The 21,626-nt window shown below is 52.5% G+C and overlaps 2 protein-coding genes across 7 annotated transcripts; one reads left to right on the top strand and one right to left on the bottom strand.

Annotated features, from left to right (window-relative positions):
* Positions 1–219: 219 nt before the first annotated feature.
* Clcn2 (chloride voltage-gated channel 2) lies at positions 220–13,504 on the bottom strand. Of its 2 annotated transcripts, XM_087902154.1 has the most exons (24): positions 13,264–13,504; positions 10,950–11,106; positions 10,669–10,800; positions 10,220–10,348; positions 10,003–10,136; positions 9,821–9,898; positions 9,655–9,733; positions 9,406–9,531; positions 9,236–9,320; positions 9,051–9,152; positions 7,973–8,057; positions 7,682–7,837; positions 7,337–7,406; positions 6,993–7,103; positions 6,500–6,713; positions 6,070–6,203; positions 5,708–5,880; positions 5,497–5,611; positions 5,258–5,331; positions 5,026–5,085; positions 4,874–4,912; positions 4,635–4,739; positions 874–960; positions 220–757 (listed from the first exon to the last, which is right to left on the bottom strand). In XM_087902154.1, exons 1-24 carry the CDS (start codon positions 13,348–13,350, stop codon positions 563–565), a joined length of 2,727 nt encoding a protein of 908 aa, XP_087758280.1. In that variant the 5' UTR covers positions 13,351–13,504; the 3' UTR covers positions 220–562. The 2 variants fall into 2 exon arrangements, with proteins under 2 accessions (XP_087758280.1, XP_087758282.1); XM_087902156.1 differs by lacking the exons at positions 220–757; positions 874–960 and having other exon boundaries at positions 4,835–4,912.
* Positions 11,637–19,798, top strand: Polr2h (RNA polymerase II, I and III subunit H). 5 transcript variants are annotated; one of them, XM_087902206.1, is made up of 5 exons: positions 11,637–11,679; positions 16,393–16,476; positions 16,560–16,653; positions 17,907–17,990; positions 19,418–19,798. In XM_087902206.1, the coding sequence occupies exons 2-5, from the start codon at positions 16,428–16,430 to the stop codon at positions 19,533–19,535; spliced, it is 345 nt and encodes a 114-aa protein (XP_087758332.1). In that variant the 5' UTR covers positions 11,637–11,679; positions 16,393–16,427; the 3' UTR covers positions 19,536–19,798. The 5 variants fall into 5 exon arrangements, with proteins under 5 accessions (XP_087758332.1, XP_087758331.1, XP_087758329.1 ...); XM_087902205.1 differs by lacking the exon at positions 11,637–11,679 and adding an exon at positions 13,573–13,681; XM_087902203.1 differs by lacking the exons at positions 11,637–11,679; positions 19,418–19,798 and adding exons at positions 14,094–15,361; positions 18,768–18,891.
* Positions 19,799–21,626: the final 1,828 nt, after the last annotated feature.

The raw sequence follows: 21,626 nt of genomic DNA, 5'->3' as shown, positions 1-21,626 counted from the left end.
TTGGGAAAGAGGGCAGTGAGTTTTCTTGGCTGAATGGAAGGTTGTAGCCACAGGGTTAGGTGCCTGATCCAGGCAGGGTGTTGCAGATGAGGCAGCGGAGGCCTCTGGCAGATCCTATATTGCTGGGACACTGGGGCTGATAGGCGGCTGTGGACTGAAGTCTCAGGCTTGGGCAGGTAAGAGGATCCAAGAGGAAAACATGAGCCAACAGCACAAGTGTTCTATACATGAGTGGCCAATTAGGTGTTTACTTTATTCTATTTATTGTTTTATTAAATTAATATAAAAATCTTTGTAAATTTCTATATACATCTTGTCATTGGAGGTTCCAGTATAAACCCATTTTAGTTCTGCCCCTTTCTCAAAGAGTGGGCAAGGGCCCCATGGCCCCACCTCATCCTGCCAGGGCACTGCTGAGCCTCTAGCAGGTAGGTGTTGAGTTACATTCCAGGTAGGCCCGCCGGGAGATGGAGGGGCTGGCAGTCCACAGCTAGAGTGGACTTGGGTTCCAGCTTCTGGTTGCTGCTGCTTGCAGAAGGGATATAGGCCATCCAGCGAGGGCTCACTGGCACTTGTCGTCACTGTCAGAAGGGCTGCCCTCTCGTGGGAGGCCATGGCGGGACAGCGGTCCCCAGAGCGCGTGCACTTCAGTGGTCTCTGTGTCGCTGCTGCTGGTGGCACTATCCCGGAAACTGGCAAGGGGTGGCCTGACTTTGACACCCTGTGCCGTGACAGAGCCCTCAATAGCCTTCCGGAGCTGGAAAGGCAAGAGTCAGGTGTCTGTTCTCTGCTGAGACTCCTCCCCAGGACCTCTCCCACCCCCCCGGGGGGGGCGGCGCAGATGTGGAAGTGGCTTTGGTCCTTTCACCTCACCTCCTTTAGGGTCACAATTCCAATGAGTCTGCCAATGCTGGTAACATAAGCGTGGTCCACGCCCAGCAGGGAGAAGATGGTATGGGTCTGCAGAGCAGGGAGAGGGGACACTGCACTTGACATTCAAAGGGGCAGCTCAGAATCACAGTCAGAGAGGATCAGGGCAAAATGGGGGGAGGGTGTGGAACAGAAGGGGTGCAGTAGTGGGAGGCACTGCCAGAGGGAAATGCCATGGGAATGTTCCTGCGCCATACTGTGGGTTCCCAAGCCGTGAGATGTGACCACCTTTATATTATCAGCAGTTCCCATTTGCTGTCTCGAAAACAGCTCTCAGCATTTCCTGGAATTTGTTATCTACTGTTCTGGGTGGACTTGGGAGCCTCTTGGCCTAATAGGTGAATCAAGATGGGCAGCACTAACAGCTTCCCGAACACCTAATGTCTCACGTCTTAAATACTGTCTTACACAAATGATGGGAAGGGGCTTACAGAATTTTCCCAATTTCCCCCATCTGGGGCATGGCCATACTTATAAAGAAGCAAGGGTCTCAGTGTTTGGTTCTGAGATCAAAGCCAGAGCGTCATCCATGCTGGGTAATTTGTCTACTCACTGAGCTGTAGCTCCAGTACATTCGGATTTGTTTCTTTTTGAAGGTCTCACTGCTTAGCCCAGGCTAGCCTTGAACTCATAGTACTGCTCCTGCCTCAGCCTCCTAAGTATTAGGTTACAGGTATGTGCTACCATACCGGTACATCTTAGATATTCAGTTTTCTGGCGGTGCACTCAGGAGGCAGAGGCAGGTAGCTCTCTGAGGCCAGCCTGGTCTATAGACCCAGTTCTTTCTGTCCCAAGAACCATGGCTACACAGAGAAATGCTGTCTCGAAAAACACAAAAAAGAGAAATCCCATTTTTTGAATTTGAAGTCATGTTTTTCCAATGGTCATGTAGTTAGCAATCTTGTTATATAACTTGAACCCTACAAGCTACAGATGAGCCTTAATTTCCCTGTCTTCCCCAGGGGAAACATCTTTCCCATAAGGTATGTTATTTTAATCTCTTAGCTTGTGGTTAAATAATCCATCTCACCTTCTCTCAAGGAGCCCATAAAACAGTTCGTGTCGACGTTTTTTTCCTGCTTATTCCCCACCACAGTGACCTAGCAGGCGATGTGCTTTTATAGGCCTGCGAACAACCTGTTTCTGGCAGTCGCCAAGCTCACTGCTCTCCTTCTGGGACATCTGTGCCTTCTCCCTCGTTCTGCTCCCTGTCTTTATCACCAGGGCTGAGACTCCAGCAGGATGAGGTTTCCTACTTCCTGCCTCCCCCCTTCCAGCTGGACTCTGCCATTCTATGGCTTTCTAAAACTTGAGTGGAACCCAGTACTCCCTAGAATGGCCCATGAGACCCTTTCTTAAGTCAACCCAGACTGGCCTGCCAGCTTACCTTCCTGCTATGCCTAGCTTCCAGGCTTTACTTCTCACTTATCATTCATTCATTCATTCATTCATTCAGGTCTTTCAAGACAGTCTGTAACAGCTCTGGCTGTCCTGGAACTTGCTCTGTACACCAGAATGGCCTTGAACTCACAGAGATCTGCCTGCCTCTGCCTCATGAGTGCTAGAAGTAAAGGCATGTGCCACTACTGCCCTGCCAACTTTTTTTTTTCTTTTCTGAAGTAAGGTGAACTTGCTGTGTAGTTCACAGCAGACTCTGGTCGTCTGATCCTGCACCTCCTCAGTGCTAACATCACAGGCAGAGGCCTCCACACTCAGCTTGTGCCAGCCCTGCTCTATAGATAAGGAAACAGAAAAGCTAAGCAACTCGCTCAACTTCTGCAGCCGAACTCGTACGCAGCAGGGAGAGAGGATTTGGGCTGCCAGTCTTGCCGTCACCTTGGCACTCCGGCCTCCTCATCGCTACCCGCTGTAGCTAGCTGCCATTGCGAGGTTCCTAAATAGGCTCATGGATTCCCGTCCTCTCAAAGTATCCCTCCCCAGCTTAAGTGGGTTACTGCTTACTGCTTTGTTAATAAGTAGATTCTCATTTAGAATCTAATCTCTAGAATTCTAATCTTTTATGTTATTCCAGTTCTTTGTACTTTTGTTAGTGGTTCCTCGGCAGCTTCTTCCCTTCCTGTGATAGCTGAAGTTTGTAACAAACACCTACTTTGTTCTTTTCCATTTTAATTTAATTGGACACCATGGAGCCTATAGGAGGGCCCAAATTTCTTGGGCCTGGGAACAGTGAAGTACACTGACAGGGAAAAGGATAACATGGCCTTCTGAAAGAATTCTGAGAGCAGGGCCGGATCTGGGCCCTGGGTCTGGCACTGCTAAACCAATGCAGGCAAATGACTCCCTGTTTTAGACTGGTTAGGACAGGCTTGGGGCTGGATTATCTCCGGGTCCAGGCCCAACTTTGTTACTTCCTTGATGGGTCAGTTTGGGCAATTTCGACGTCTATAAAAACTGGAATGTCATAATACCTATTGGCTAGTATGGCTGTGAGAATTATAATGGGCGGAGAGCTTAGCGGGGTGCCTGGCACACAGCAAGCACTCCAGCACGCCAGGGTTCTTAGCGTTACTATTATGGATGACAGAAAATCAAGGGGATCACGGCTGGGTATGAAGGTGTGTGCCTGAAATCTCCAGGAAGACCAAGGCAGGCTGACTGTTATGAGTTCGAGGCCTACTTGGGTTATATTAGATCCTGTGTCAAGAAAGGAAACAGAAAAAGATGGCTGACAACTGGGAAACTGTGGCGATCTTGGGAAGAAAAGGCTTTAAAGTACAGCTTGGACTGTCTTCTGGCCTAGCTCCAGTGATAGCACTGCAGTTCCTTGCTCATTTTGATCTAAGGTCTTTACCTAAAAGGTTCCAAGTTCCTTTATTTTTGCTCTTCTGTCTCCTAGCCGACCCACCGGGCCTCAGCTTATATGTGCTCTGCTGACTTTTAGCAGCAGTTGAAGCTGAAGCCTTGGGAGCACCAACCCATACCTGTCACTTTTGTCTGGACCCGCCAAAGGGGGCTTACACATAAAACAAAAAGGATTAAAATACCCCTTGGCTTTGTCTGGGTAGCCTGCATTCCCTGCCTTTACATGGCAGCTTTCGGGTACCGAGTGGTGCCAGCTACCCTACCCGTGGGAGGCCCTGCCTTGCTCCAGTGTGTACACCGTCTACCTCCATCGCTCTGTACTTCTTCCTCTTCCTACTGCCCCCTCTGCTGAGCTGTCTTTCTGAGTCTCCTCTACCAGTTTTTCTTTGACTTGCTTCAAGTTGACTCTCTGGGGTCTGACATTCCAAGCCCCCTACTGGTGTCTCTCATCTTTGTTTATCTCTTCCCTGCAGTCACCTCACCCTTCTTCACTGTTTCTTAGCCTGTTTATTAGATTTTCTTATCTGGCCTGTTTCTCACTCCCCCCGCCCCCCTTTTTTTCCAGTGTGGGTGTGTATCAGCCTTGTTGGGCTTTGGCAGCCTCCTGCCTAGCTCTGACCCTGGTCTGGCCTTCTGGCTTCCACCCAGTTCAAGCTGTGTCTTTGTAGTTGCTTTGGTCCAGAGTTCCCAGGGGTAAGACTGAGCAGAAGAGAAATGATGCCTGGCTCCACCAAGGAGTAAGGACAAGGCTAAGGAGTCCTGGCTCACAGGCTCCCACAGCCTAGAGCAGTATGTTCTAAAAATGGCATCAAATATACTGTCTCTTATGCCTTCCTCAGACACCATCACCTGGGTCTGAGTCCAGACCTACCCTGTCCTACCTTGTGCAAAGATGTCCGCTCCACTAGCTGGAAAGGCGCAGGATCAATTTTGCAGTCGCTGAAGTTGACAGGCTCATCTAGTTGCTGTTCTTCCCACTCTAAGATCTGACAGCGAGAGACCGATGATCAGGGAGAGGGAGCTCCTTTCAGCTCTCTGAAGGCTGGTTTGCCCCCTTTCCACCCTGTGATTGACAACACACCCAGGAAGAAGCAGTCTAGAGTCTAGAGCGGCATCTCACCTCCTGAGGACTCATCTCGCCTTCCAGGTCGGAGTCACTCTAGAAGGGAGGGAGGGAAGCGGATGTACTCCTGGCTTTGAGAGGTTTGTCCCACCTAGACCCCAGCCCTCCCAGCCTGGTGCGCCTGAGCTGAGGAAGAAGAGCACACATACCGCCAGGGAGATTCGGACCCGCTTCGGCTTGCGTTTTTCACAGGATTCCGACTTTTCCAACTTTGTCAGAGCCAAAGCAGAAAGGAGTTGAGGTTATGGGGAGAGGGGTGTGAAGGGCAGGATGGAACCAGGGAGAAGGGCGCACTGCAGGGGCAGACAGGAGGACAGGAGGCAGGCAGAGAGGAGAGTCAGGAGGGGAGCAGGGCAGGAGGGGAGCGCCTGGCCTACTCACTTCTGAAGAGGCCTCCTGAGGTGGACTGCCACAGAAGAGGCTTCTGAGGGCAATGCCCGCTGACTCCGTGTTGCCTGTGTTCCAAACCCGAGATAGGGGGGGCAAGTTGGATAGGGGTAAGGTGCAGAAGGCGAGGGGAGAGAGAGAGACTTTTCCAGCTCCGCCTTGTACACCTTATAGCCTACTCATTCATCTGTGGAGGCTCAGGCTTCATCCGAGGTGGGGCAGAAAGGGCTCACCTGTGGTCCCTTCCTGGAGGCTTGTGGTATGGCTAGACCCTCTCTTCAGGGCAGGTTTCAGGGGCTTGTGAGTCTGCCCGTGGGATCCTGAGAAGGCTGAGTCCTCTGTGTTCACCTGCATGGACAGGAAGGGGCTGGGAGGCTGTGGTTCAGAACCTCCAAGATGACACTTCCGAAGGATGTGTGGTCACGGAGCACTTTTTTTCCTTACCTGGAAGCGGATGGACGTCTCAGAACTAGGGGGGCTCCCCTGATCTGATGGTGGAGACATCTGGGCTTGCCTTAGCTTTTGCATGTGCTGCCGCCGGCGCGCCGAGCTCAGCTGGGCCCCTAGTAATGCTACTACCTGTGAGCGTTCGATGGAGCCCAGCAGGATCATGGACTCTGGACAGAACAAGGGAAGAGACTCAGGCGCGGGTTCTTCCCACACCTAAGCTGGGGCCCTGGAGGAAAACCCTGCTTGCCAAGTGTTGAGCTATATAGAATACGGAGACTGGCTCTGGGCTCCCTAGCCCTTTCTGCACTGAGCCCCCAGGAGATGCTCATAACACACGGGACCCCTCTGGGCCTCACCAGGGGACTCTACTAGAGCCAACATGCGGCCCTTGGTCCTGTGCAGTGCCAGCCGCAGGTCCCGGAAGGTGCAGTTGAGGGCTACATGGGGTACGTCCCGTACCATGATGTCTTCTACTCGCACCCGGTACTGCCTGGGGATAGAGTCGGCATTCAGTGTATTCTCCACATGAAATGCTGGCCCAGAGTACCACCGTCCCAGGGTCATGGGGAAGGCAGGAGAGCCACAGGGGGCAGTTAGTGTTCTCTACACTCCTTTTGGGTCAGTAGAGGGCAGCTACAGATCCCCCAGGGTGAGGGCATCTCTGACCCAGAGCAAAACAGCTAGGATCTCAGCCTTACTAGTTTGGGACCTTGCTGCGGGTGGGGCTGAAGGGTCCTGGGAGGCCTACCCCTCACTCCCACCCTCTTTGCACTGGGCCCTTCATACTGGTGGCGGCCCCAGCCCAGCTCAGGCAGGTAGGGCAGCTTCTTGATGCGGATGATGCTGTCATAGAGGGAGGGCTGCAGGCTCTGGGCAACAGCATTAGCTAAGATGACAGCGATCATGACAGGCAGAATGTGGGCAATCTGGCCCGTGAGCTCGAAGACAATCACAGCCGTGGACACCGTGTGTGTCACTGCTCCTGCAAGTGCAGCTGCCCCTAGGAAGAGCCATGCTCAGTCTCCTCAGGGTGCTCAGTCCCCAGGAGACTTTCCCTTCCCAGGGGTGAGGATCACTTAGAGTCCGTCAGAGTCCCATACAGAGCTTGGGCCTATGGCCCTGCCAGCAGGGGGCACCAGAGCCTCAGAGTCTGCAATGCAGAGGTCTCCCAATGCAGATGCAGTCTTGGGGTCCTGCTGGGGCTGTAAATATGCATGCAGTATGTGCAATACCCTGGCTCTGATCCCTAACACCACATAGCAAACAGAACATAGCTCACCAACCACGGCATAGCCTCCAGGTACAATCCGGTAGGTACTGCTATCCGTGTGAATCCCATCTGGGAACCAGGCGGCCATGCTTTCACCCACCAGCCGCCCAAATGCTGCTCCTTCAGGGAGGGTTTTAGGAAGAGAAAGAGGTAGTGGGGGAACACTAGGAAGAGAGAGGGTCAGAAGGTAGGGGAAGGGCCGACGGGTCATTTAGTACATGGGGCAGTCCCATGGGAAGTTGGGGTTTGGGCTAGAGTTGGGCCAAAACCCACTCCTGGGCAAAGGAGGGCTCTACAGGGGAAAGCCAGAGGTATGAAGGGCACAGGCTGCAAGCAGGCAGCTGCAGACTCACCAATGACAAAGACAGGCATGAAGGCCCCACAGGGCACTGGGATGGTGGTGGCCAGTGCAGACATCCAGAACTGTAGGCAGGAGGGGTTCAAAACAGACCTCAGGGAAGCCTATCCTGTCCATCTAGCAGGCGCAGCCTTCTCAGCTAGCCCAGAATCCCCAGAGGTAAGGGGGAAGAAAGGACACTAGAGCCAGAAGGCTGGGGTCACATTCTCTCACACAACCAACTGCTCCGGCAGTTACTTCTCCGGATTCTGACTCGCCATCTTTAAGACAGGGATAAGGGTACCTTTCTCACAATATTTTGACTCCGTGGTAAGTGCTATAACCATGGAAGGAGTCTCACCTTCATGAGAATGAAGATGACCAGAGTGAGGAAAACATTGGCACGTGGTGGGTTCCAGGCCTGTGAAATGCTTGGTAGTTCTAGATCCTCTACCAGGCCCTGGCGGACCCATGTCCGGTTGTCAAACAGAGTGACGAGGGTCTCCTTCTGCGAGAGCTAGAGTGGACAGCGCACTTTAGGATGAGGCACAGGATCAGGGAAGAGGCCCGCAGGAGTCCTGGGAACAAGGGGTCCCAGTCATGATAGGGCTGTGGGTATGGGGGTGGGGGTCACACTTCTGATAGGGGCTACCTGTCCAGCCATGAACTGTCCAAAGCCAGGGGGGAAGGTCAGAGTGGAGATGAGCAGAGTCACTAGTGCCGGGAAGAGCAGCCGTCTAAAGACAGAGGTTTGACAGCATCAGACAAAAGTCACACACCTCCCATGGACTGATCATAGGCCAGGAGCCCTTACACAACTCAGGCCTAAGATCAGAACAGGGCTTATATATCAAGGCACAGCGCCTGAGAGTAAGTCCTTTTATTGTGTTTTATGCCGCAGCTCCAAGGGTGATTGATGGTAGACTGGTATTGTTCTAAGAGCTGGGAGTAGAAGGGGCAGCAACCGCAAACGCATCTCTAGTCCTTTCTTGGACAAGTCTGAGCTGTGACTGCCTCGATTCTCAAAAGCCCCAGCTAAACTAAAGGTCAAGTAGTTGAAGGCTTAACGAAGCCTCGAAGCCTCGTCCACTATCTGCCCTCAGTGGTGACCGAAGTGAGAGGCGCGTGAGGGTGAGGCAGGCGTGGCGCACACACCTTTGCTACCTGGCAGGTGACTCTGAGTTCAAGGCCAGCGAAGGCGGTGTGGGAGAGGTTCTATAAGACAACAGCACTGCCACCCCACAAGCCCTTCCCATTCCCAGTTCTCAGGCTCATAAGGAAAAAAGTGTTCTGAGACAAAAAATGTCCAGCCACACTGGCCATGGAGTCATGAGGTACAAACACTGCTATCTGGACCAGGCCTGAAAACCTAAGAAAACCTTGGTCTTTTATCCCAAGTGCTCCTGCCACTGACAAAGGTTCAAAAGTAGCAGATTCCAGGGGGTTTCCACGTAGACATGCCATAGCATCAGCATGAAAACGCCAGCTGACTTTCCAGGTGTACTTTTCACGCGAGAGCCCTAGCGTCACACTGTAGCCATGGCTGGCTTAGACCGTGCCGCCGTCCCACCTCGGTCTCTGGAGCACTGGAATTACAGGTGGAATTACAGGCGCTGACCTGGCTGAAAGCCTGATTTTGACAGGGCCTCTACTTCAGACCCTCAGCACCTCCCTCTCTCCCCGTGTAGCCCTTCCAGAACAGCCTGGAAAAGAGTCTGTGGCCGACATACTTCCTCATGAGGAAGCGGTTGATGGTTTTTTGCTTCCGCATCACCTGGACAATCTTCCGGTTCAGGTAGACAAAGAGGGCTCCCCCAAAGCCACTAGCAATACTGGAGAAGAGAGAAGGACCAGGGTGGAGGGGAGGCCTTCTTATGGAAACCTTCTGCCCCACACCCTCCTGGAAGTTTCTTACCCGATGACAGCAAAGGCCGGCAGCTCTTGGAGGTCAAAGGGGAAGTCGAGTCGGAACCGAGTTTTGAAGAGAGCAGTGATGGTTTCTGAAAGGGAGAAGTAGAGCCGTGGCAGGTAAATTTGTCACGCTTGAATTGCCTCCGATGCCCTCAACGCCACCAACATCCCCACCTTCATCACGGTTCCAGACTGCCAAGACCCGAAAGATGAAGGCACTGAAGGTGGCCGCAAAGAAGCCCCGCCAGTAGTTCCTAACAGCGAAGAAGGTGGAGGTGACCTCAATGCTGAATAGGACCCCTGCAAGGGGGCAGAGGACATCGCCCTTGAGACCAGAGTCTGGTCTGTGGGCTTACTCCCAGGAGAAGGGTCGAGGGGGAGAGGCCAAAGGTGGGGCTAGACTCTGATTGGAGCAGTGCCTACCTCCGATAGGGGCTGCAAAGCAGCAGCCCACTCCTACTGCGCACGCAGCAGCCAGCATCTCTGTGTTCCGGGACTCATTCTGGCAAGGGTGGGGACGCAGCATCAGTTTGGGCTCAGCAGCATCACTCCCCACCCCATTCCCCAGATCTTAGGGTTCTCTTCTTACCTCATAGATACCCCCAAAGAGGGAGAGGAACTTGCTGAGCAGGGCAGCACACATGCTGGCAATGTGCACAAAGGGTCCCTGGAGGTAGGGGTTGGTGGTGAGTAGGGATGGGGCCTTCCGGACTTCAGCCTGGCCTTTTCGTCGGATGGGAAGGGCGCCTTCATTCCCCAACCTGCAATTACCTCTTTGCCAAGGGGCATCCCACTACCCAGGGCACAGGTGAGCCCGATGACCTTAGCTACAAAGGTCTTGAGGGTGAGGTATTCCTTCAGCACCACTCCCCGAAGGATGGTTTTCATCTCAGGGATGCCAGACCCTGCAGAGCCGTGGAAGTTGTCTGAGAGACCCCATTCAGGAAGCTTGAGCCCCCCCCCCCCCCCCGAGCCCTTCCTATCCTACCGACAGCCTGCGGGGCCAGGATCTGGGTGAATCCAGCAGAGAAAGTGATGAGGACGACAGGGTAGGTAACCCAAGCCAGGTACTGGAGTAAGATGTTGGTGTTTAAGCCTCGAGACATCCACTGCTGAGCTGTGGGCACAGGACATGCTTGCTGGCCTTCCAGTGCACAGATCCACACCTTGCCTGCCACTGAGACACACTGATAGGACAAGTACACAGAGCTGGGGCCCAGAGGGACGGGAAGGCCCTAGAAGGCATTTGCTGGGACAAAGCCCATCATAGATAAGACAGTTGGAGGGCAGGCCAGAAGGTGTGGCCTCTGCAAGTGGCAGTAACTATGCCTGGAGATGGGCAGTCAGCCTGGCCAGAGAAAGTGGCCAGGAGCCAAGTTACTTAAACAACTGTGGCATGGAGGAAACAGGGTGGCCCTTCCCAGTCTTTGCCCTCACCCTGTAGACAGACAGCGATGGCATAGTCCATGGCCCAACTGACCAATGCCATGAGGAGCCCCAATAGGACCAGGAAGATCCAGTCTTCACCAACCCGGGACACTAGGAACTTGTGGCACCGTACAGAACAAACTGGAATCAGGGAAAAGAAGAGTCACAGAGAACCTGGTGCCAACGTGCTCCTAATCCTCCCTGTCTCCCCACCCCCCATAGGCAGCGCTAATGGTCTCTGCCTCCCCCAATACAGAACAGCCAGGTCCCTGCCCCGATCCAGATCTCACTGCGGCATCTGGCACATCGGTTCTGTCCATATTCCAGAAGCTCTGGGGGAGTTCGGGCAGAAGGGGACCCTTTCCAGGGCTCAGGCCCTCCGAGACGAATCCGAGCAGCTTCCTCTTTGGCAAAGGCCCCAAGTTCCTGAGTGTATCGGCCATACATCTGGAGCAATGGACAAAATGTGGCATTAGCATGTGTGGCTGTGGTGGGGAATCCAGGGAGGGTTTTTGGGTTTTGACCCCCCTTTTGCTTAGCTCCCACACTGTGTACCCCATCTTGAAGCCAATTTTTACTCAGGCTCAGAGTGTGGGAACAATGCACACTGTAGACTGCGGGGGCTGTCCCGGCCAGAGTGATGGGGACAGACAAGGTACAGGGACACAACTCTGGGGGTGGCAGAATAATCAGTCCTCTTCTAACGAGCCAGGGGTGAGGGCACTGGGGAGGAGAGGGAAGGGTCCAGAGGAAGGCGCGGTCTGAAAGTGGGAGGCGGGAAGGTCAGAGAATAAGGGGTGGCCAAGGGCGCAGGAGCAACAATAAGAGTTGGTGGAGCTGAGTGCAGCTGAGCTGGGCCTAGGAGGTCCCAGCCCCAATCCTTATCACGTTCCTGCTGGGCCTTTGGCCTGTGACCAACTCAGCAGCACCCTTCCCACCCACCCTAATCCCCTTGTCCTCATTCTCCACTCCCGAACCCCCACGATCCCGTCAGTCTGCTGAAAGTGGAAAGCCTCTTTGGTGGGTAAGGCAGTGTTGGGTGGTTTCAGTCCTGCTCTGGAGCTGCACTTGGGGCCAGTGACAGGTCCGGGGGGACAGCGGAGCCTGGAGGTGGCAAAGCTGTGACTGTGGACACCAGGCTGATGGGAAGGGAGAGAGTTATGGCTGGACCTGCCAAGTCGGGGCGTGTGTTGGGGGGTGGGGAGGAGTAGATTCTGGCTGCCACCCGCGGAGCTTCAGGACACAAAGGGCTCCTGTTGGGGTTGGGGTTTGTGTGTGTGTGTGTGTGGGGTGGGGAGGATAGACACAGAGAGGGTGAGACATAGAGGAAAGGGAGAGGCAGAGGGGAGAGGAAAGACTAGGCAAGAGGGAGAAAGTGTGGAGAGCAGGGAGGAGGAAGAGACTGGAGTCTAGAAACAGCAGGTGGGAGGAGGTGAGGGCAAGACAAAAGGGTAGGAGGGGAAGTGGGAGAGGCCGGAGCAGGGAGAGCTTGACCCTGAGAACTCCTTTCTCAGACACAGGGAGCTGGAGTGGTGGCTGGTGCAAAAGAGATACCATTTCAGTGGTTAGGTGCCTGGCTTCCATGGCCAAGTGCCCCTCTCCTTGACCTGTGGATGGCAAGGATAACAGCCATCGCCAACAAAAGGGCTTGCCTCCACTAGAGTCATCTAGGCATAGTGACACCTCTCCCAGTTAGCCAGTTTCCTACAGTCTGGTTATTGGCCACCTCCCTGACTCAGTTACAGTCCAGGCCCTCTCAAGGAGGTTCCTCCCTGCCACCCTTCCGGGCAAATTCCAGCCAAAGCTGATAAAAAGGAGCCATCGGGCCAGTTTCCTTCTGTAGGGCTTGGGCCCCCCACCCCAGTGACATGAGGCTGAATGGCTTCTCAACAGTGGTGGCCAAGAGTCATCTCAAAGCTTGGGACCCCTGCTTCTAACGAGGTCAAGGGACAATCCATGGGCGTGGATGTTGGTGGTGGGGTACCTGCCTAGATTCAGTCTGAACAAAGGTTCCAGTTCTCACACCCATTCCTGCTTCCTGCATCAACCCCAAAGCTCCAATCCCCAGGGTGACTGACACCTAAGCCACCTTTCCCAAAAGTTCGACTGAAGGGTTCTCGTCAATGCTGGACTTTGAGTTGTTAAGGGCAAGGGGGTAGGCTTGGATTTGATCATCTGCCTACAGTCTTCATGCCCAGCTTAGTGCCATGCCATAGTAGGGACACTGGGAAGGTGGTCAATGTGGACAGGCATGTGGAGAAAGTTCGGAGGTACGGATGGCACCCAGAAAGGGGCCTGAGGTGTTGTAACTTGGGCTCGAGTGGTTAAGTGGAAAAAACAAAAACATGTAAGGGAGTTAGGGGAAGGGCACTTGGGCCAAGCACCTGATGTCATTGTCCTCTGCAGGCCACCAGCCTCAGTCAGAAACATGCAAGCGGCTTTCCAACACACCCTGAGCGTGAACCTTCAGCCTGTCGGATCCCGAACCTCAGTTTCCACAGCTGAGGAAGGCTGAGGCCGGGCTAGGGTAGGCCGCCTGTCCTCACACTTCCTAGGGCAACCTGCAGCAGTGGTGCCATAGCGCACCCCTTAGGTTTCACTTACCAGGGTCTGCTCATACTGCAGCGCCCGAGGCTCCATCCCTTCCCCCGTCGCCGCCGCCGCTCCTGCCGCGGCCCCCGAGGCCGCCATCTCGGCGCACTGTCCTCCTGCCTCTCTTGGCTTCTCCGGCTCTGGCCTTGACTCAGCTCCCGGCCCGCTGAGCCCGCACCCGTCCCGTCCCCTCAGCCCCGGCGGCCGAGTGCAGAGTGCGACGGGTCCCCGGGCGCGCGCCGCAGGCTCAGCCTCCCGCTAGCGTCTCCTCCTAGGCGGGCGGGCCGAGGGCGGTGCCCTGCTCGCTGCTCCGCCCTGGCCCTTCTGCAAGGGGCGTCCGGGTCCGACTGGGGTCTGCATCGGAGCCGCCTCCTGGTCTCCGGAGAAGCGGCAGGGGGCGCTTGCAACGCGATCTCGCGCCCCTCCGTCGGTAGGCCGGGGGCTGACCTGGTCCCGAGAGGGTGCCGGGCCGTAGGGGGCGGGCCCGTTGGCACGTGGAGGGGCCGGGCTCTCTGGCGACTGCAGCGCTGTGTGGGAGGGGCTGGGGATGTAGTGATTCTAGGGCTGAGGCAGGGGGCTGCAGAAAAGGCTAATTCGGGCTCTCCGGGCCAGACCCCACTAGGGCTGCTTCGCGCTTGCAGGCGGCTCAGACGGATCTGGGAGGATCCCTGAGAGCCTGCTCCCTTATCGCCCCCCTTTCTCCTTTCTCCTTTCCCTCTGGCTTCCCCCGGGAAGGTGCACCTGGAACTGCTAGGCCTGGAGAGAGGGGCGGAGGTGGAGGTGGGAGGGGACGGGAAGGGGTGAGGCCCGAGGGAAGGGAGCTATTGGCACGGGGGAGGCTGTTCCTGGGAGGCGGGTGTGGGGGAGCAGAGGTCGCTCCTCCCAGGCATCGCTTAAAGGGGGAACTTGAGTAGCTGCGGACGCCTAGAGGAAGCGGCTTCCTAGGGCTCCGCATTGTCTTTGACGGTCCTTGGAGGGATAAATACAGTGTGGCGTGGGCACAAAGAGGATGGGCAGTGTTAGGTTGGTGCCACTGGAGAGGACGGTGTCCAGAAGTCTGTGTAGAAAGAGCAGTACCAGGATGAAGACTCATTCAGGAAACAAAGAGGTGCTCCAGGGGAGGGTACGATGCCCACGACGGGGACCGCAATGCAAGGAGGTAGCACCTGGAAAGAGGGCACCGAGAGCTGTCGCCGCCTCCCAGTGAAAGGCCAGTGCCGGGTGAAGGCGCGCTAGATCAGTGTCCAGAAGAGGGTAGTATAGTGGGGTGACAGGCAGTACCAAGTTCAATTGGCAGCGTCCGAGGGGATCAGAGTGTGAGGTTAGTGCCAAGCAGGGCCAAGGGAAGACGCGAGTGTTGAGGTGAAGCCCCAGGGGAGGGCACAAAGCGGGCTTTCCTTTCCCTGAGAGTGACATCATGGCAAATTCCCAAACCGGACGGACCCGACTCGGGTGACGTCTAGCTGGTCAGAGCCAGCTCGGACCAGCGTGGGGGACTTTGGTGGCAGTCCGAGGGGCTGGGCACTACGTCCCGCTGGGCGGGCGCTCCGCGGGCGGGGCTCTGCTCCACCCGCCTGCTGCACGGACTGTGCCCTCCGCCGGCTTGCGGACCGCAGGGCAGGGCTCGTCCCGGGCTGGGTCAAGGATCAAGGTTCCTGGCTGGGTTAGGCCCCCAGGCTTTGCAAGCTTCGGGATCCGGGATCTGAAGAGGGCGCCGTAGAGCCGGTCGCAGCGCGGTACCCGCCGGGGGTGGGACCTAGTTTGTCCCCGCCTTGGGCGGAGTCACCGGGCTTTGAGACTCGCCCACCAGGCCCGAGCAGCTCCGAGGTGGCCTTTCCCGGCGGAAGTTCAGGAGCCCCGAGGGGGGAGGCAGCGGAAGTGGCCGTGGTCCTGCAGCCTGTGCGCATGCGCCCCCTGCCCGGTTGCCGCTTTTGGGGCGGTACTCTGCCCTGTCTTCTTTTCTCCACGTGAGGGGGTGCGCGAATTCCCAGTGGTGGCCGCGCGCTCCGCACCTCTGCAGCTCTCGTGCCCCTTACGATGGCGGGCATCCTGTTCGAGGATATTTTTGATGTGAAAGACATTGATCCAGAAGGCAAGAAGTTTGACCGAGGTAAGGTGTGTAGGGGAGGTATGCAGGAAGAGGCCAACATGCCCACCCAAGTGGCCCGTCCCCTTCTCGGTACCTCCCTCAGGAAACAGTTGTTTGTTTGTTTTCATAATGAGAAACTTGAGACAGCTTTTCCTATTGTATTTTCTGTGTCTGGAGTCTGGGTGGCTCTTAGCTTTGGTGCTGGTAAACCCCTGGGCACCTTTCTAATTCCTGTTCAGCGTTAAGTGCAGTACCGTGCGCCTCTCTCTCACACGGCACTTTATTCTAGTAAGAGGTGGATGGTGCCTTACCTGTTTTGTTACTTAAGGCCATGCAGCGAGTTACCTGCCTGCCCTCCTAATCTATAGTTTTATATTGCCTCAAGAATTGTCAGCTCTTTGCCAAGTCCTCTTTTGAGTTTCATTCAGCTGCCTGCTTGGTGTATTTATTTTCCTAGTGATCCGGAAGTAGTTTCTTCTTGGTGTCACTTTGCCTGGAGACAATTTTTTGTTTTTCGTGACACAGTCTCTCTGTGTAGGATTTACTGACCAGGCTGGCCTTGAACTCACAGAGATCACCTGCCTCTGCCTCCTAAGTGCTGTGTTTAAAGGCGTGCGCCACCACGCCTGGCATCACCATCATTATTACTTTATTTATTTATTTTTATTATTTTATTTATAATTTTATTTTTTAAAGACAGGAGGCAGTTCTTAATACATCCTGCCTATTCCCTCAGCAGAGTGCCTACCAGGAAGAAGGAATCTCTGTATAAGTGACTATCTTGTTCAGAGTTAAGTTTATTTAGTCTAAATCATCCAGGCAGGCTTATAGCCTAGAGACTGGTTGCTGCCGGAGAAGTTTTGCTTTTTTCTTGGGATCCTGTCAACTGCTGAGCTTTTGACTTTCTTCCATCTCATGAATCTGATTCGGATTGCGCTTGTGCTTCTGGGACGAAGAGCAAGGCTTGTGGGTGTGGGCCTGTTGGATGGTTTATTCTCTCGCATTCGACCTGCAAACTGGCGTCTGTAATCACGTCTGTCCTTCTTCCCCAGTATCTCGGCTGCACTGTGAGAGTGAGTCTTTCAAGATGGACCTCATCTTAGATGTCAACATTCAGATTTACCCCGTGGACTTGGGTAAGTATCGAACACAGGCACCTGTAAGAGGTTTGCGGTCTTTGGGTTCCGCATCTTCACTCTGATATTGATGCCCTTTTCAGGTGACAAGTTCCGGCTGGTCATAGCTAGTACTTTGTATGAGGATGGTACCTTGGATGATGGCGAATACAACCCCACAGATGACAGGCCTTCCAGGTGAGGCGGTGGTAAAGGGGGGACTCATTAGATAAGTACTATACTTTATATATTATAAAGGGCTTTATTTAATTCTAGGAAAAGACATTGTTGCACTTAGAATTCAGATAACCAGAACTGGGTGTGGTGGTTTGAGCCTGTAGTTCCAGGGCTCAGGGAGATGAGGCAGGAGGATGTCTTTGGCAGCCGGGCAGTGGTGGCGCACGCCTTTAATCGATCTCTGTGAGTTCGAGACCAGTCTGGTCTGCAAGAGCTAGTTCCAGGACAGGCTCTAAAGCTACAGAAGAAGAATGTCTGGCTTCACATCAAGTCTAAGGCTAACCTGGGCTCCAAGAGACCCTGTCTCTAAAAAAGTTGAAACAATCAGCTTTATTACTTACCGAGAGCAGTGTGAGTAAGCTGAGAGCTGCAGTTATTTATTTATTTGAGACAGAGTCTTACTTTGTAGTCCTGGTTGGCCTACACTATGTAGACCAAGCTGGCCTTGAACTCACAGACAACGTCTGCTTCCATTGCCTCCTCAGTGTTGAAATTAAAGGTATGTGCCCCCATACCCCGCAGGTGTAGTTTTTGTTTGTTTGGTTGGTTTTTGTTTCTTTTTTTTTTTTTTTTTGGAGACAGGGCTTTGGAGCCTGTCTGGGATTAAAGAGTGTGCTTCCAGGCCCGACTTAAGTTATAGCTTTTTTGAGGCCAAGAAAATAGTTACATTGTATCCTAGGTTTTGGGAGGGAGCTTGGTGTGATAGACTGCTGTAGTCGCCTGGTGATGCACACACTCAATCCCAGCACTTAGGAGGCAGAGGCAGGAGTAGCTCTGAGTTCGAGGCCAGCCTGGTCTACAGAGCCATTTAGGACAGCAATGGCTACAGACTGAATTTTCATTTCTCAGCTCCACTGCGTTCAGCCTTTGTTTAAATACAGACGGTCCTGTCTCGTTCAATGAACTGATGTGAGAGCCAAATACGGTTGTGCTTCTATGACATTTCTCGATATCAGTTTCCATTTTAATTATTTTTTTTTTGTTTTTATCTTTTTGGTTTTTTTTGAGACACGGTTTCTCTGTGTAGCCCTAACTGTCCTGGAACTCGCTCTGTAGACCAGGCCAACCTCGAACTCAAGAGCTCCACCTGCCTGTACCTCCTGAGTGCTCAGATTAAAGGCCTGCGCCACCACTGCCTGGCTCAGTTTCCATTTTTTTTAAGGTCTCTCACGCTACTGATTGCGACGAAGAATAACTTGGCCTCTTGTTTGTAGGGCTGACCAGTTTGAATATGTAATGTATGGGAAAGTGTACAGGATTGAGGGGGACGAGACCTCAACCGAAGCAGCAACACGTCTGTAAGTAACCTTGTCTGGAAAAGTCCTTCCCCTCCCTGTTCTGAAACTGCCATGCTTCCACATCTGCACTGGGTCCATGTTTTTCTAGTACCCCAAACCTAGGTGGAAGAATTCGTCTTGGGAATAATTTCCAGACTGAATGCTGGTTACTTAACCACCCGTTATCAAGATTTCAGGGCCCTGTAGTCCACAGGAGAGTTTGGTGATCTTGGTTTGTGAGGGACAACAGAGGATATCTTCCTGGCTTTTCATGACTAGGCAGCATTTCATGACTGGACCTTTTGGTTTTATTTTTACTTGTGTATGTGTTGTTACTCTGTAACTCAACCCTTGGTTCTTGGTTTCCCTGCCTAATTTGTTTTTTCCTTTTCTTTAAATGTCTGCTGAAACAATATGGTTGTCAGAAACTTGAAGCAGGGAGGTGAAAGTGAAAAAGAACCAGAGTTGCTCAGGAGAACCTTTTAAAACTGGCTGGTGTGGTGGCACCCTTTAATCCCAGCACCGGGGAGGCAGAGGCAGGTGGATCTGTGAGGTCAAGATTAGGCTGGTCTTCAGACCAGAACAGCCAGGGCTACATGAGACCCTGTTTTGAGAAAACAAAAACAAACAAAAGAGTTTGAGTAGTCTAGCTTTTACTCTTCTTTGTTTACTGTTCCCTTTAAGATCTTTTACAGTGTTTCCTTTTGTTTAGCATAGTTCCCCTTGTTGGTCGAAAACTCTCCCTCAATTTTTAATTTTTTAAAATTTTTATTTGTTTGTTTGTTTGTTTTGAGGCAGGTTCTCTCTATGTAGCCTGGGTTGTCCTGGAACTCAATATGTAGACCCGAACTGGTGTTGAATCAGGGGACCTACTTGACTGTCTCCTGCTGCTGGGATTAAAGATAATGTGCCACCCACCTGATTCCTTAGCGTTTTCAAAAAAGTATGTGTTTATTTGTGTGTGCATGTGTGCGTATCTGTATGCGTACCATGTGCAGGCATGAGACCCCCAAGGTCAGAAGGGGACACTGGGCACCTTGGAAATGAAGTTAGAGGTGGTTGTAAGATGCCCTGTGGGTGCTGGAGAGTGAATCCAGGTCTTCTGCATTCTTCCAGAACAGTAAGTCATCTTAAAGGCTGAGCCATCTCTCCAGCCCCTGCCTCCACAGTCCAGTAGCTGTATGGCATTGCAGTGAGTGGTGACACCTTCCTTTGTGTGAATGACATTGCAGTCAGTGGTGTGGCTACTCCCGTTCTGCGCACAGCAGCGTTTACTCCACTGGAGTAGACAGCACAGTAAACTGCTTGTGTCCGGCTGCATTCGATTCTCTCCTGCTCTTTGGTTCCTGATGACGGAATACTAGGGGAGTGCCTTAAAACAGAGGGATGGAGAGCGGCTGGAGAGCTGGTTCTGAGCTCAGACTCAGGATCAGGGCCTTCTGTTTCAGCTCTGCATATGTGTCCTATGGGGGCCTGCTCATGAGACTTCAGGGTGATGCCAACAACCTACATGGATTTGAGGTGGATTCCAGAGTGTATCTGCTGATGAAGAAGCTGGCATTCTGAACCTCGTGGGAAACCAGCCGTGCTGCTTTGTCACTCAAGTCGTGGACGTTGTTCAACCCTGAGTAGAAGCTGGCGGTGTTCGCCTTCAAAAGGACTGACTCTGTGTCCACTGTGGGTGCGTCTTCAGTCTGTCTGAATTCGGTGGAAAACTCACTTGTCTGTGAAAAGCCAAGTGGGAGAGCTTAGCATGAATCTCAAGTTGTGTCTGTGTGTGTGTGTTTTTTATTAAAGTTTACTTTTTCAGACTCTTTTCTGAATTGGGAGTAGAGGCATCCAGGGTTTTGCTTTTGCTGTGTAGCCCAGACTGGCCTTGAACTTGATCCTCCTGCCACTGCCTTCTGAGTTTCTGGGATTATATCACACCTGGTTTATGCAATGCTGGGTCTCAAATCCGTAGGCCTTCTTTCTGTGTGCTACAAAGCAATCTAAATGAATCTCCCTCCTCTGTTTCTCTCTCTCTCTCTCTCTCTCTCTCTCTCTCTCTCTGTGTGTGTGTGTGTGTGTGTACTTCTACCATCTGGGGATTGAATTGAACCTTTCTTTTCTTCTTCTTTTTTTTTTTTTTTTTTTTTTTTGCCAGCCCCCCAGTTGTCTCTTGATCTGGGTTTGTCACAGGAGCTGGTTGCCCTGCTGGGATGCCTGGGGTGTTTCCTTCCCCATCTTTATTTTTAGTCTTTACAAGAGGTGTTAGAAACAGTGTTTAGAGAAATGGGTTGAAAATGAGTGGCCTCAGCAGGGAAGAGCAAAGAGGGTTTTTTTGTTTGTTTGTTTGTTTTTTAAACTTTCCACAGTAGGGTGTGTGTGATACATTGGGGGTTGGGATGAATCTTAATAGAATCTTTCAATCATCCCATGGAGTCGGGTTTTTGAGGTGTTGAAAAAAGATGGATTAGATTACAGTGGGAGGCCCTCATCAGAAGTCGTGATAGAATGTCAAAGTAGACAGACTGTCCCTGCAAGGAAAAGGGAGACTTAAGTAGAAATGTGCTTTGCTTATAAGCCTTTAAAAACATTTTTCAAACATTTGTTTTACTTGTATGTGTGTGAGTTAGAAGATAGCTTTGAGGAGTCCTTTTCCCTGCCATTGTGCTCGTGGTCAGACTTGATGGCCACCTTCAGCTGCTCAGCCGTCTTGCCAGCATACTTATTTGTGTGTGTGTTGGTGGGGAAGAAATGGTGGGATCAACTGCACAGAATGATTTGGTTTAGACTCTGCTTTTGTTCTGATGGTACAAGGATCAAACCCAAGGCTTACTAGGCAAGTGTCACATCGCTGAGCTGGATGGATCTTCAGGCAGGGTTAAAACAATTTTTTAGAGGTGTAATCTGAAATCCCAGCTGGTCTGAGACCTATGTATAATCAAGGGAGACCTTGGACTTGTGACCCTCCTGCCTCAACCCCACATGCGCTACAGGCATGCACCGACACACCTTGTTTCAGGGTTCGTCTTAAGAAGGCAGATTTCAGGTTGGTTTACATTGTGGAAACCAGTTTCTTAGATGCCTGGAACGTCAGCTGTGTTGGTTCAACATCCTCACTTGTCTTCTGACTGCTGAAAGCCCTCATTTTTGGTCTCTGGTATATCTTGTTTGGGTGCTAGCTCTTCTGTGCTGTGTTTTATTGTGTTGAGGATTGAACCCAGGACTTTGTGTGTGCTGGCAAGAGCCCTACTACTTAGCTATGTTCCTGCCATGAAAATTAATTTTTGAGACAAGAGTCTTTTACAGTCTATGTTAGACTCAAAGTCCTTGTATAGCTGAAGGTGGCCTTAAACTGATCTTCCTGTATCTACATCCTAAGTATTGAGTTTACAGGCATGTGCCACCATGTCCAACTTTTTTTTGCCTTTTAACTTTTGTTATTTGTGTGTGATATGTATGTGCAAGTGTGGGGATCAGCATGTGATGGCGTGCATGATGAGGCTGGAAGACAACCTTGGGAGTTGGTTCTTTCCTTTTCCATGGGTTCCAGGAGTCAGACTCATGTCAGGCTTGCACGGTAAGCCCTTTTACTTACTGAGCCATCCCACCCACCCTAAGTTTATTCATTTTGGGTTTTTTTTTTTTTTTTTTTTTGAGGCAGGGTTTCTC

The sequence above is a fragment of the Myodes glareolus genome, chromosome 2, assembly GCF_982192425.1.
Source record: "Myodes glareolus chromosome 2, mMyoGla1.1, whole genome shotgun sequence".
Lineage (NCBI taxonomy): Eukaryota > Metazoa > Chordata > Mammalia > Rodentia > Cricetidae > Myodes > Myodes glareolus.
The sequence above is the reverse complement of the archived record's forward strand: the minus strand, read 5'-3'. Positions and strand labels throughout refer to the sequence as shown.

What these genes read in the sequence shown, in the direction of transcription:
- Clcn2 (XM_087902154.1), bottom strand. Translation starts at nt 13,350, where the DNA reads ATGGCGGCCTCGGGGGCCGCGGCAGGAGCGGCGGCGGCGACGGGGGAA. An exon ending in GGATGCCCCTTGGCAAAGAG is followed by an intron (nt 9,899 to 10,002) that starts GTAATTGCAGGT and finishes CCCTACCTCCAG; the next exon opens with GGACCCTTTGTGCACATTGC. An exon ending in GAATTGTGACCCTAAAGGAG is followed by an intron (nt 758 to 873) that starts GTGAGGTGAAAG and finishes TTGCCTTTCCAG; the next exon opens with CTCCGGAAGGCTATTGAGGG.
- Polr2h (XM_087902197.1), top strand. Translation starts at nt 15,289, where the DNA reads ATGGCGGGCATCCTGTTCGAGGATATTTTTGATGTGAAAGACATTGAT. An exon ending in AGGCAAGAAGTTTGACCGAG is followed by an intron (nt 15,362 to 16,392) that starts GTAAGGTGTGTA and finishes CTTCTTCCCCAG; the next exon opens with TATCTCGGCTGCACTGTGAG. An exon ending in ACAGATGACAGGCCTTCCAG is followed by an intron (nt 16,654 to 17,906) that starts GTGAGGCGGTGG and finishes TCTTGTTTGTAG; the next exon opens with GGCTGACCAGTTTGAATATG.